Source organism: Periplaneta americana, chromosome 16, assembly GCF_040183065.1.
Source record: "Periplaneta americana isolate PAMFEO1 chromosome 16, P.americana_PAMFEO1_priV1, whole genome shotgun sequence".
In the NCBI taxonomy this organism is placed as follows: Eukaryota; Metazoa; Arthropoda; class Insecta; order Blattodea; family Blattidae; genus Periplaneta; species Periplaneta americana.
The window spans coordinates 138,579,832-138,594,982 of record NC_091132.1 but is presented as its reverse complement, the minus strand read 5'-3'; the positions used below and the strand labels follow the sequence as shown (position 1 = coordinate 138,594,982).

The 15,151-nt window shown below is 36.9% G+C and overlaps 1 protein-coding gene across 1 annotated transcript in view; it reads right to left on the bottom strand.

Annotated features, from left to right (window-relative positions):
- LOC138716396 (kinesin-like protein KIF23) overlaps positions 1-14,667 on the bottom strand; it is a 37,411-nt gene extending 22,744 nt beyond the window's left edge. Inside the window, exons 1-4 of the mRNA XM_069849435.1 lie at positions 14,406-14,667; positions 3,021-3,575; positions 2,629-2,790; positions 1,862-2,060 (exon numbers count right to left, since the gene is read on the bottom strand). Of these exons, the coding sequence (XP_069705536.1) occupies positions 1,862-2,060; positions 2,629-2,790; positions 3,021-3,575; positions 14,406-14,419 (930 nt within the window). The 5' untranslated portion in view covers positions 14,420-14,667. The remainder of the gene's footprint in view (positions 1-1,861; positions 2,061-2,628; positions 2,791-3,020; positions 3,576-14,405) is intronic.
- Positions 14,668-15,151: the final 484 nt, after the last annotated feature.

Here is a 15,151-nt window from a genome sequence, read left to right as displayed (position 1 = left end):
ATTTGAAAATACATTTTATACAATCCTAGCATTAAAAACCGCTTGTTATGACAATATAAATCGTGCAAAATTGGCCCAATTCTGGCACTGGTGCCAGAAAAGGTTAGGTATCTAGCAATTGACGTCATCACCGCCTTCACAACACAATTTTATACAGAGTGTCCATAAAATAAGGAACTATTTTCATGAAAACGATATAGTTCATGATATTTATATTCATAAGACGATTGTACACTACAAAGACGACAGGGATAGACTAAACTCCAAAATATTCAGGACTCAGCAAATTTTACCAACGCATGCAATGAGAATATATTCGACCTAAAATAAATAATATAGCCTATAAAGGGATTAGAGACAGGGACAGACGAAACTCCAAAATATTCGGGAGTCAGCATATTTTACCCACACATGCAATGAGAAAATATTTGACCTAAGATAAATATAAAAAGGGATAAGAATGAGATAGTCCAAAGCCCCAATTTCAACAAAAATGGTTTTTTGTGAGAGTTAATTTCTTACACATGTGGGAAACTACAGACGTGGACAAATTATTAGCAAAATTTAAGATTTTTATTATATATTTTTACAAAATATGTTTCTTCAATTTAGACTACAGTTGACATTTTTGTGTATTTCCAAATTATTAGCAAAATTGAAGATTTGTATTGTATATTTTTCAAAATTTAACTCCTCAATTTGGACTACAGTTAATATTTTTGCATATTTACAAATTATTAGCAAAACTGAAGGTTTTTGTTGTACATTTTTACAAAATTCGATTCTTCAATTTGTACTACAGTTGACATTTTGGATATTCCGAAATTATTAGCAAAACTGAAGATTTTTGTTTTATATTTTTACAAAATTTGACTCTTCAATGCAGTTGACAATTTTGCTAATTTACAAATTAGCAAAATTGAAGACTTTTATTATATATTTTTACAAAACTTGACTCTTCAATTTAAACTACAGTTGACATTTTTGCATATTTCTGTCTACTGTAATGATGGAAATATCCAAAATTGTCAAATGTAGTCTAAATTGAAAAGTCAAATTTTGTAAACAGAATTATCATAAAAATCGTCCATTTTGTTAATAATTTGTCCACGTCTGTATTAATAAAATATTATAAAAATTACTCAATGACGTAAGTATACGCCAAAGAAATTAATAATACTGCACCTAATAGCATTGGACTCTAAGGGTGCTATTCATAGACATTTCGCAGCACGCGCTACGAGCGTACTAAGCTAGCCCCGGCTATCGACTGGTTACTTGTACAGAATTCAAATCATATCTTATCGCTAACACTGGTTTATGAATACGAAAAACGCTGATCATCCACCGGAAACCCGCGCTAAAAATGTCTATGAATACGGCCCCACACCTTTAATATGCTCTCCTGTGAAATTTTGTCTGTGTGGTTTAGGACTTTATCATTCTATTTACTGAAATACTGTATATTAAACAATATTAAATATATTGTTATGTAATGCAAACCACGCTCTCAGAGACACTCTGTGCTCTTCACTGAAGCTATATAGTGACAATTATCTTGAGATGCGCAAGAAAATATAACAACTTATTAATCTAAAAAGCACACTCGAACTTCTTCCTGCGATCACTTTTGTAAACATTATGACAGCAGTCGCAGCAACATAAAAGGAATCGAAGTCTTAAAGACTTAAACAATTCTGACTCTGTAAAAAACTTAGGCGCCATGGCAACCTGGCGGCCAGGATTTGTCCATCCCTTTGCACATATATCTTTAAAAAATCTACAAGTATAAAGATAAGTCAACAAACTTCATTTACACTTAAAAAAAGTAATTTTAAGGGGAATGAAATTCCTCACCAACCTGAACGAGACGAATGGTAAAGACTGCATGTCCGCGACTGGAGCCAGAATTGAGCAAGGTAACTGCAACGCGCTTCCTGCGCATGCCACTGTATAACACCTCACATGCTTCCTTACTAGACTTCACCTCAACCTCCACCACTCCGTGGACGTACATGTTGTGAGCGCTATCCTCCCGAACTATTTTTGCCTGTAGGTTTCTGTAAGCAAAAATTACTTATGTACCAATTAAAAAAGGGGATTTTTTTTTTTTCAATTTCTAATGTTCTTTAACTACACTGTATCAGCTGCGTAGTTGTTTGGAGTTGATATCAAAATTATATTTTGCGAGATGATTGAAGAAATCACCATGGGATTACCTGAAATTTGTCTTACAATTGGGAAAAACCTCGGAAAATAGCCAATAAGGTAATCAGTCCAAGCGGGATTCGAACCCATGTCAATGTGCAGTGCCACGTTAGTGAGAAAACACACTACCGCATGAGCTACATCAGTCGCTCATTAGGCTATACAATAATGTATTTGTTTTGTAATATTATAAAATGAATTACTGGTACTGCATTCAAGGGCACCGTTGAAAAGTTAAAAGAAAAATAATGACATTTGATCAACACTTGTTCCCTACACATCGCCAACAAATCATGGATTAATTTCATACAAAAATAGTTTTGTGCAATTTTCGTCCAGTTCATAACTGAACTTCATTATTAGAGTACAGGGAGAAATGTTACAGGCTACTGTCCTACGATGTAAATATTGCTCCCTCACCTAGATCTGCCTGCATCATCTGTGTTACTATCCAACAAGTCATAGACTGTATTCTTGTAAATTTCTATGTAACTGACAAAAACTGCGTAACTGTTGTCTTCATCCACATCTTCGAGTTGTATGTATTCTGGAATATTCTTGAATTCATCTATATCATCCTTCCTGAAACAAAAACAATATGCGTACGCGCGCCCACACACACATACATACACACACACACACATACACAAACACAAACACACACACATACACAAACACACACAAAACCTGTGTGCGCGCGCACAGTGGTGAGATTTACTGAAACAGATGGCAAAATGTATTCTGTCCTATAATTTTTTTATTACCCAAACTGAAAATTTAACAAGGAACTAATATGATCTTCTAATACTCACTTCTTCGGAGTTTTTTGTGGTCTGGCAGATTTCAAATATGTTTGTAACTCACGGTGACGCTCCTTCGAGGCGTCTCTATCACTCTGTATCTCAAATTCATTCATTTTGTCAGGCTTGAAAACATATTTATCTGCCTGGAGATGAGTGATATTATTGAATATGATATCAAGTGAACGGGGGATTATACCACTATCCTGAGAATCCCCTGTCATAGTGTAGGTCTTCCCACTTCCAGTAATTCCGTATGCAAACAGAAGACCATTCCTACCGCTGAAGAGATTCTTGATGAGAGGTAGAGCCACTTGTTTGAAAACAGTCTGCTGGCTGTCATCTCCTTTGAACACTTGTTGAAAAGTACAGTGTAATTCCTTGGGTCCTGCTCGGGAACTAGCAGGATTGTGTGATGTAAGAGAAACTTCTTTGTCAGATAAAATTCTTAGACAAGAAGTGTAATTTTCATCTTGTGGTGATCTAATTCGACAAAACAATTTCACCACATCTTTCTCTTCTGCTTGTCGGAGATGTTCAACATTTTTCATGTCAGGAGTCTTTCTACTGGAATAAATTGAAATGTGTATTAGGTTTGTTTTATTGCTTGCATGAAGCATTTTTTTTTACTAACCTTTAAAGTTTGTCTATGATCATGTGTATTGTACTGCTAACACATAGTTCATAATCTACAATTCATTATATTCTGTTTTATTGCATGCAGGCATGAAATAAGGTTGCTCTAAGTTAGAAGCTAGAGCTTAGAATATTGCTTAAGCAAAAGTATTTGTGATGGATATTGTATATTCCCATGAGTAATACCGAGTAATGCAGTACCCTAACTTGATCATTAGGCTTCGTATGCCAGCTACCTAAAGACTGAAGTTGAAGACACATTGGATATATAGTACGCCGAACACAGATGATCCAACGGATGATATAAAAAAAAAAAAAACTCGTCGCTGCGTGTTCGTGAGGTACAGTCAACTCCCGACATTCTGAAGCTATACTAGTAAATACATGCTTGAGCTGTGATGTTCATTTTCGTCGTGATCTTTACAGTGAATAGGCCTAATAACGTGCATTCGTAAGTTACGGAACTTGAACATATGCGGATGTTACTTGAAATAATTTTGTATCGCAAGAAATTCTTTCAATAGCACCTGACGTTATTGGTGCATGATGTAGTACAAGATATTCCTATTGTATGATATTTTTCCGTGTTTCATTAGGATATTGCATCTCGCTCATCGCTGAATTTTCTATGTGCTTTTCTAGAAATTCCCTAAAATGGAGATTATTTAATTTATTAATTGAGATGTTTTCATTGAACATCGTGGTAGGCTACACAAATCCATGCTAAACGTCGAGTTAATATCTTCATAATTTTTTAGATTTTTATGGTGCTGGTTCTTTTTTATTACGTTCAACACACTTTCTAACACTTCTGGTATTTCAGTGTCTTTCAATGCACTGTTTTTTTGTCACTTTTACGTTTATTTTACACAATTATTCCCTATTATTTATTTTTATTTTATTGGGTTATTTACGACGCTGTATCAACATCTAGGTTATTTAGCGTCTGAATGATATGAAGGTGATAATGCCGGTGAAATGAGTCCGGGGCCCAGTACCGAAAGTTACCCAGCATTTTGCTCGTATTTGGTTGAGGGAAAACCCCGGAAAAAACCTTGACCGGGTAACTTGCCCCGACCGGGATTCGAACCCGGGCCATCTGGTTTCGCAGCCAGACGCGCTGACCGTTACTCCACAGGTGTGGACAATTATTCTCTATATTGACAGTAAAAATATTAGTTCAAATATCCTCAACTATGCCCCGCAATATTACACGCTCTGCAATGAACCTTCAATCAGCCACAAAGGTGTAGTTACTTAAATAGCCCTAATACGATTAGTAAGGGCAGTGATCGATAAGACTACTCACTATAACTGCGTCCCGATTTCGACTTTCTAGAGGAAAAGGGCAGAGGATGCGTAACTATTTTGTATACGAACGTACTTGTATCTGCGCTGTGACGTCACATATACTTTGAATCAGGCAACTTCATTCCAGTTTATACGTAGCTGGAATACGGAGCCTATTGATCATATTAAGTATTTTGTTCGTACAGTACATACAGTGTCTCTGACTCAAGCCGTTCATAAATAATGTTTTAGGCATCATGCACAACACGACTAGGGTTGGGCACTATACTTTTCGTCGTTGAAATTCTGTAACTCGCAGCGCTTGTATTTAAGTTTAAGTAACGATTGAGAATAGGTAAAATAATAAACAGACATAGGTTCGGTGGGCTAATACATTAATTCATACGATGTGTCTGAGTAAAGAAACAAAGATTTATAATACGCGGATCTCTCGAGGGTAGTTGATGGCCCTTAGCTAGAGTGATATGTTCGTATGAATGTTTCTTCTGCTTGAGAGGGTTCGATATCCGGTTCTTCCTTTTGTACTTTTTAATTTCGAACTTCGATTCCAAGTGGTTCTATAATATTCTAATTAATACTACTTCAAAATGGAAATATGCAATCCATCGCAATATTATATGAACCAGAATGTTAAACAGCAGTAGCTATGAAAGCTCGAATTCTACCGTCGGTAATCATTCACGGTTTGAATATCTAAAGCTCGTAACAGCAAAAGTGAAAGAAGCGAAAAAATAATTAAAAATTATAAGATGTTCCAGCAAGCAAATTACGTCGACAACGTCCATCTAAATGCGGCTGTTATCGATCTCGTATGTCTTAGACCATTGGCCTTTCACAATCTGAAACTTTTTCCCGCAGGTTTTTTACCCAGGTTTCGACGTTCTCATGGTAGTGCCACTAGCCGTGACATTCAATATATATTCAAATAAATTAATAAATCATGTTAAAATTCTGCGCTGCTATTCATTAAAGATACGTTGCTTATTCCGAATGAAACAAAAATTAATTTGAAGGATTGGATATAACTAGAGTATAAGAAAATGATGTTATAGGAACCATAGGAGAGCAAATGACTCGATAAAACATTATCCAAGACAGGAATAAACGTTGGAAAGGAAAAATAAAATTAACATAACAGATTGATAGCACGTGTTTAACATAAAATTATCATACAAAGACTAATATTCGTAACATTCACGTGGTGATGTCGGTAAACGTTATACCCACCCCTGATTCCGCCCACGAAATCATTAAATACCTCCCACATGTCTCGACTGTGATTTGGAATCCCCAAGCAAAAATGAACGGCTTAAGTAGAACACCCTGTGCATTTCGTAACAGACTTTTGAAAAGTTTTTATAGTAAACTAAAAAGTTTAAACAGTTACATTCATAACTGTTGGTGCTGAAAACCAATTTAAGGTCAGATTTATATAATAGAACTCTTACCAGGAAATAGGTTTCCTTTCTGGTAAATTCCATCGGTCTTTTACCGTTATACTGCTGAAGAAATATCGGTAATTTGTACATTTCTCCTGCATCGAGCATAGGAAGTGTTGCGCAGTGTGGAAATAAGCTGAAGGAACGTCAAGCTTAGAGCATTAGTATACAGCTGATTTCCATTCAGTACAGTTCCAGTTTTTAATTCTGACTTACATTTGTAATACAATAAAATATTGATAAATTTCGATTTATTTAATTCAGACCCGTTAGGTTAGGTTAGGTAACGGTGGCTAGGGGCGCGTTAGGGACGACCCTTTACACGTCCGCCATACTGAGGCCTATTAAAAATTAAATTATGGTTTATTTAACGACGTTCGCAACTGCCGAGGTTATATCACCGTCGCCGGTGTGCCGGAATGTGCACCCCGAATTTATGGACTGAATGAGGATGAGTTGTACCAGCACATCGGCCGCATGTGACCCCTCACCCAATGAGGGCCCCCTACCTTCCCCCCGTACTGTGTTCATACCGCCAAAGTGATCAAACAGCACAGGAATCCATTCCAACGGCCCTTCCAAGGTGTCGAAGCGCTCTTGGAAGTGCTCTTGAGAAATGAATCCTGGCAGAGATATTGCTGAAGGCTAGGAACCCAGGGACGGTTGCGGACAGTACGCCCTCCCCGTAAGCAGACGAAGACATGCGTCTTGACCTGAATATGTCTATGGAATGAGATGAAGAGACGAATGATATGAAATCTGAATTCTTTTCCTAAACGGGAGGGGAAGGGAAATGGACCATGACAATGAAAATTCCAACCCGGCATTTGCCTAAGCAACTGTCAAAACCACGAAAAAATCACAATCAGATTGGTCGGTCTGGGAATCGAACCACGAACTTGCCGAATTCGAGTCCCATGCGGAACGTATGAACCATCTCGCTCGATTCAGGCCCTCTTATAACCTCCCTTTAAAGTAAGTACACCGTGTTCCGCTTATAAGTATAATAAAAGAAATAGTTATAATTTCATAACAATGCATGCAAATGGGTTAAGATTGGTACCATTGTAAAGAGGAAATTGGGAAGCTTTAATCCATTGTTGTTACTTATTTTTAGAAGACTCACGCATGCGCAGATCATTAAATAAGAGAATTCGTATCGTATCTTTAGTCAGTCAGCATGTGGACGCCACAGCAGAAAGCCTTTTGTGTGCTGTCATTAGCAGAACATAGATCCATAATTCGTGTACAGCGCTTGTTTCGCCGTCAGTACAATCTTAGACCGAGGGAAGCTGTACCGACGTACGTCTCAATAATGAAATGGGATAGGCAGCTCAGAGAAACAGGAAGTTTGTTGTCTAATGCAGGTAAACATTCCAAGCGTAAAGTGTCTGACGAAAATGTCGAACGCATTCGCGAGGCATTTCAGAGAAGCCCGCGGAAATCCATTCGACAGGCTAGTGTGCAGTTGAACATCCCACCAACAACAGTGCATACAGTGCTCCATAAAAGATTGCGTTTGCGAGCGTACAAGCTGCAACTTCATCAGATGATTACGCCGAATGATAAACTGGAACGAAAACGCTTTGCAGAAACAATGTTGGATAAAGTGGACGATGACGACACATTTCTAACTCGAGTCTGTTTCTCAGATGAGGCAACCTTCCACGTCAGTGGAAAAGTAAACCGACACAATTGTCGCATCTGGGGGTCGGAAAATCCAAGTGTCGTAATTGAACACCAACGGGATTCCCCTAAATGGAATGTTTGGTGTGGGATCATGCGTGACAGAATCATTGGTCCCTATTTCTTTGCTGAAAAGACAGTCACTGCAAACACGTACCTGGATATGTTGCAACTGTATGCTGTGCCACAACTCCCAGATGGAGCAATTTTCCAGCAAGATGGGGCTCCACCACACTTTGCCAACATGGTTCGCACATTCTTAGACGAACAATTCCCTGCAAGATGAATCGGAAGAGGATCACCGTACATCACATGGCCTGCCAGATCACCAGATCTAACACCACCTGATTTTTTCCTGTGGGGGTTTGTTAAGGACCAGGTCTACAGGACGCCAGTACGTGATTTGGCAGACTTACAAGAAAGAATTTATGCTGCTGTCAACAATGTTACACCCCAGATGCTTCATAACACTTGGGTCGAGGTTGAATACCGGTTGGATATTTCCCGTGCCACCAATGGAAGCCATGTTGAGGTTTATGGAACATAAGGTAACAAAAATTCCCAGTTTTCATTCTTTGTAGCAGTTGGTTTCAACTATATACTTGTATTAATTCAGAAGTTATAGCTATTTCTTTTGTTATACTTATAAGCGGAACACGGTGTATTTTAAATGCCATACAGCCTAAATTCTAAGTGGGACCTAACTTAATTTACATACCAATTTCACAGAAATCTGTTCAGCCATTATCGCGTGAAAAGGTAATAAACATAGACAGACAGACAAACAAACAAAGATTTCAACAATTATTTTCGGTCTCAGGATAGTCAATATATTATACATGTTAACATCAATTACTTTTAAAACAGCGAAAATTATCAGAAAAATTTTGGTTACAGTTTTATTATTGGTAGGCCTATTCCGTAGATACAGATTTAAAGATAATGTAGGCTAATAGATTATAAACACAATTTAGATTCTAAACCCACACATCTTCGAAAAATTGTTGAACAATTACGGCTGCATGTTAAACGTAATCAGGAAAAGACAACAAAGATCAGCTGATCAGGAAACCCAATGTTAATTTCATAACAGCATTACTGCTAATGAAATTTATTGAAACAACCACTGCCACGCGTCAGACCAGACAATGTAGAAATAAGTTATTTTTTCTTATGTCTGTGAAACACAATCTGAACCGAATGAAAGAACATCTGATACCATTGTTGGATTATGGGTACTTCGACAGATTCCACTCAACTGCAATGCAATAAATATTGTCACTAAATGGAACAATAACTAACATAGAAGTAAACACATGAGGAAAACCACTGTTTAACGAGCTGGCTTTATTCGCATTATCAATGCTCATTCTATCATGGACTAACAGGAAAGTTGAAAAGTTAACGTATTTAGCCATAAATGAACATAGTGAGGAATAAAACATTTTAAAAATAATGTACTGTACACTAGACTAATTTTGAATTAAAGTTTTTCCTGAATGACATTTTGTGTAAAAATGTCTTGAAACCTGTAGGGTCCTGTTATTCAACATATCTTGTGACTTCTTGATTACACAACTTTTAACACTATATGACTTCGGAATATGTGTGATAAGACTTTCTTGTGTTAAATTCTAACGTACATTGTTTACATGTTTCGACGTATTTATGGATCATCTTCAGAACTGGTCGTTGTTGATCTTGGCGCCTCTTGTTCTGTTTCCTGTGAAATGAAATATAGAGACACACGAAAACACACTTCAACGAAATTCTCAACACACAACTCAATTTCAAAACACACACACTCTTTGAATCTACACTATACCACACGAACGCACCCTCACAGAGGGAACAAGAAGCGCCAAGATCAACAACGACCAGTTCTGAAGATGACCCATAAATAGATCGAAACATGTAAACAAGGTACGTTAGAATTAACACAAGAAACTCTTATCATACATCTATTCCAAAATATCTTGTGAATATATTAATATTCTTAAAATTATTTATATGGAGGAATTGATTCGATGTTGATCCAGATTGGAGACAAACTGAACTGAATACGACGAAAGTGATTGTTCGGGACAAAAAGAAATATTATAATTTCTCCCTTCACATTTAGATGGAGTGAGTGCTGGACAAGCCACATTTTGTTAGTTTGTAATAGAAGTTAATAAAATTAAATTTGTCTCTTTGTAACTGAATCATTTACATTTTACCTTCTTTTCACTTAAGAACTACCCCACATTTTCTTTAAAAATGTGCTCAGGTAAATAGCTACGAAATTGTTACACATTTTTACTAAAGTCCAAGGCATCGATTTTATATTTTTAACAGAGTTGTTAGCTTGGGAACTAGTGACCTAAATAATCGACTTTGACGGTGGATCAAAACATTAGAATATTTATCTAAAATGTCGAACAGTTATTTCTAAATAACTCAAATCACTGATTCTGACGTACGGTTTTGTTTCACATTTTGAGAGCTATTTTTGGAAATTCGGTAGAAAACGTTGGTTAATATGGCGGCATAGGCGGAGAGAGAACCGTTTCCTTGGGGAGGGGGGTCCAAGCAAATCTATAGAATCCCGATATAACGAGATTATGTGGGACATCATTTATCTTCTCCCCCCGTTATAGCTTGACCTTGGTACAGTATATCGGAATATAATCATTTAATAAAGATATTGTAAAATAAAGTAAAATTGTAACAAAATATACCTAGACCATTTTACTTCCCCCCCCCCTCTTGTACGGAGGAGGTACTCGAAGGCTTGCACTGAGGCTTATTGTGCTTACCATTGCTATTCTGTGAATGATTGGGTAGCCGAACGGCCGTGCTCTTGTACAAGTACAGTACGCCGCATCGTGAACTTAACTCAGGCTTTTGTATGGATGTGAATTAATGATGGCGAAATGAGGTCCAACACCGAAAATTACCCAGCAATCCTGCTGCAATTGGTTGAGGAAAAACCCCAACCAAGTAACTTGTCCCAACCAGGATTTGAACATGGGTCCACTCCTTTCACGACCAGACGTACTAACCAATGCTCCACAGCGGTGGGCCAATAAGTTATTCATTTATTTATTAGCAAGATTTCCTACGAAATGTAAATTCTAATTATTTTATTTAATCTCGTCTTTAAGTTTAATGATCATCAATTTGAGCACAGAAACTTAATCATAAACAAAAGCAAGAAAAATCTTTTGAATTCAATATTTTGTAACGTTAATAGAAAAAAAAAAGAGAAGAGAGTTCGGCCACGTTTGGGGAGGCAGTGCCCCCATGCCCCCCATAACTCCGCCTATATGTATGGCGGACATCGAGGATCCGTGATAGGTTAGATTTGGTTTGTTCAGGTTTTTGGCACGCCTACCAAAAAACGTAATAGGCATAATATGCAATGCAAACAAAAAAACCTCAACAAACCAACCTAACCCGACCTAACCTGTCACTGATCCTCGATGCCACTGATGTCATATTGACTAAGTTTGGTCAATGTAGAGTATCCACCGCCCACTGAACGAATATTTCACACTTTTATCACTGCCAATGTTGCGCTATAAACCAATTTTCGCAAATCTAATGTAAAAGACTGCCTACAAGCAACAAGTTATAACTTATTAAATGTTTAGGATTAGTGTAAAACTGGCCTATGTCTCCTATAGTGGGCGAGACATAAGCAACATTCACCCTAAGTTTTCTACCGAATTACCCTATTTTTTAAAACTGAACACAGTCTTACTTCATTTTAAAAAATTACACCTACCACATAGGACACGTGCACGCAATATTCTCACATACATGCCTTCGCTTTTCAACCCAGGGTTTCATAAATTGTTGTAGTAAATACCGTGGCGTCGCGGTCTAAGGCATCCCGCCTAGGACTCGCGTTAGGCCCACGGAATACGCGCTGGTTCGAGTCCTCATGGGGGGAAGAAATTTTTTCATGAAATTTCGGCCAGTGTATGGGACCGGTGCCCACCCAGCATCGTGATGCACTTGGGGTGCTACGATAGGTAGCGAAATCCGGTTGCGAATACCAGCTATAACGGCTGGGGGGGGATCATCGTGCTAACATCACGATACCTCCATTCTGGTTGGATGATCGTCCACCTATGCTTCGGCATGTGGGCGTGAGGCCAGCAGACGGCTGGTCGGTCTAGGCCCTTCACGGGCTGTAGCGCCACGGATTATTAAGTACCTTGGCACAAATGACTCATTGTGCGCATCGTAAACTATAATAGACTCAGGAGAGCACGGTGGTTGACCAACTTAATTTGATTGATTTACTCGGGGTTCTTATTCTTACGTCGCTTTACTACTGTTACATTAGTAGGCTTACACGCGCTACTGAATGTACGTACAATACCAGAAAACGAGATAATGTTGGGGAAAGACCCAATGAAGATCCCTCTACCAGCAGTGATGTGTATTTGATAATCCAAACTACTACTGATCCCAATTAGTTCAGATTAACGAGGTTCTACTGTACATTTAAACTATTTTATTGACAAAATTTGAAGTTTGTTTTGGTTTTTTCCCTATTGTTTTGATTTTCCCCTATTGTTTAGATTTTCCCTTATTATGATTTTTCCGTATTGTTTTAAGTTTTTCTAATTGTTCAACCTAGGCCTATATGTTCGCAAACTGGCGCTAATACTTACGTCCGTACGAAATAACGACGATGAAAAGATTTCAAGTTTAATATTTTTATAGGAATCAAGTAGTTAGGCAAATTAAACAGTAACAAACTGGATTGGATATTGAATATCACTACATAATAACACAAATGGCATACCACTTCAATAACCTATGCAATGAAAGGTAACACTGTTCTGCTCTCCGAAGTTTTTGACAAGGTTAGAGTGGATTTAAATAGAGTTAGCTAAGTGATAGACCGAGGTCTGTGAAAGATTATTTCAGTTTCATACGCATTTTTAGTGTAGCTGTATTTCATTTTTCAACGTGCCTTGATAGATTGCTGTTGAGCTAGAGGAAGCAGTATAAATGCTCTTCAGGTTTTCAAGTGTCGTTTAAAGCAAGGAAACATGTCATAATTAAAATAAACTAATTTAACTGTTTAAAATAGACCTAACTAAAGCCAATCTTTATGCCATAAGTATTAACAAAGAACACTTTATGTTGGTGCATCTCTGACATACGAAACGCTTTAAACTATGACTTAATTATTACGTTTTCATGGAGTATTCAGGTCGAACTAAATACACTTACCGTATTGAAATCTTCATGAAAACGGAGATTCAGTTCGATCTGAGTCTTAAGGTCGAGACACCTAAAAAGTGGGATCGGATCGTATTCAATACGCTAAGCGCGTGATCGATCGTCATTTGTTTGATGTGTCAGCTGTTTAACCAACAGCGTGGGACATTATGTATGTTGAAAAAGATAATATTTCGTGTTTTCCTGAAAGTCAATATTATCATTATTCATCAACAGCCAGATTATTAAGTTTTCATGCGCCTCATTTGGAAAACACAACATTGTTTATAGCTAATGTCTACAGGGTGACCAACACGCTAATATGTCTATAAGTTCACCAACATAACTACTTTCGAAACTTCAGCTTCCGTATTCAGATCGTTTTTAATACGTATCGAAAATTGCATGAAAACAGGGATCGTATTCAGTACGGATCGTATTCAGATCGAACTGAATACTGCATGAAAACGTAGTAAATCTTAATGTCTAAAAATCCGGACGCATGTGAATAAATGTAGGCCTAGCCTACTCTTAAAAATTCTGCGAGCAGATGCAGGATATCAAAGAAGATGAGAGAAAATTAAACATAGTACATTTATAAAATTAGCATTGCGAAACTTTCCACAACAGACCTATTGATGTATATAACACACATTAAATACAATAAATACTTATTCAAAACGAAACTAAGCCACTTTTAAAACGTCTATTTTATTATAGACTTGCTTCAGTTTCTTTCAATCCAATGCATGCGTTCGAGGGTTTTTTTAATAATGTTTGTATTAATATTGTTTTATTGCAATGTTTATTAAATAAGAATTTGTTAAATTTATCCGAATCATTTTATAAATGCATTGAAAAAATAAGCTTACTAATAACACATCAATAGGATGGTTATTGCTTTATTAGGATTTTGAAATTCACTATGGACAAGTAGGCCTACTAATGTAAACATTTAGACGTAAAAGTTTTACTCTTTATTTAATAACCTTCCGAAACTCAGGAAGATGTTCAGAATTAGCCAACAGAAATTATGTCCATAAGATTTATATCTGAAAACTGTACAATCAAAATAATATGTTGCACTATTGTTCTTACTTACATCATTGCTGTCATTACTGGCTTATTACCCGATGTATTCCACACAACGATTTATTAAAGACTGAGAAGCAGAATAATTCCCGCTATCGCCATTGCGCATCTAAAGTATCCGTTTCAAAATGGACCAATAACTATGAAGTATTCAATAATTAAGCTCTCCTAACAGCCAATAGGGGGCCGAATTTGTTGTCGGCAGAGCAGCTTAAAGCAGACCAGGAGTGAGAGAGTTTTTTACATTGTAGCAAAATCATGATCGTATGAGGTTCGACCGAACTCCGCGCAATTATATACAACTATTTACTGAAAGAAATCCATTTATAATTAAATACAGAAAAAGTAATTAAAATTATAAAAAAACGCAATAAACTCGCCACATAAAGTATAATAAAATAAACGAAATGGATAACAAATAGTTAAACCAGTAGAAAAAATTATTATTGACATGCCACGCAATAGATTGCCTAAATTACTTAAACACTACACCCCATCAGGCACAAGATACCAAGGAAGACCATTGAAGAGACTCCTCGACATCTGATTTGAGATCGGATCAGATCAACAGTGGTCTAAACTCCCTGAAAGCTACATGATGATGATGATGATGATGATGATGATTATTATTATTATTATTATTATTATTATTATTATTATTATTGACAAAGTATAATAAAATAAACGAAATGAATAACAAACAGTTAAACTAGTAGAAAAAAATAACAGTTCTTCGATAATAATTGAATACAATCA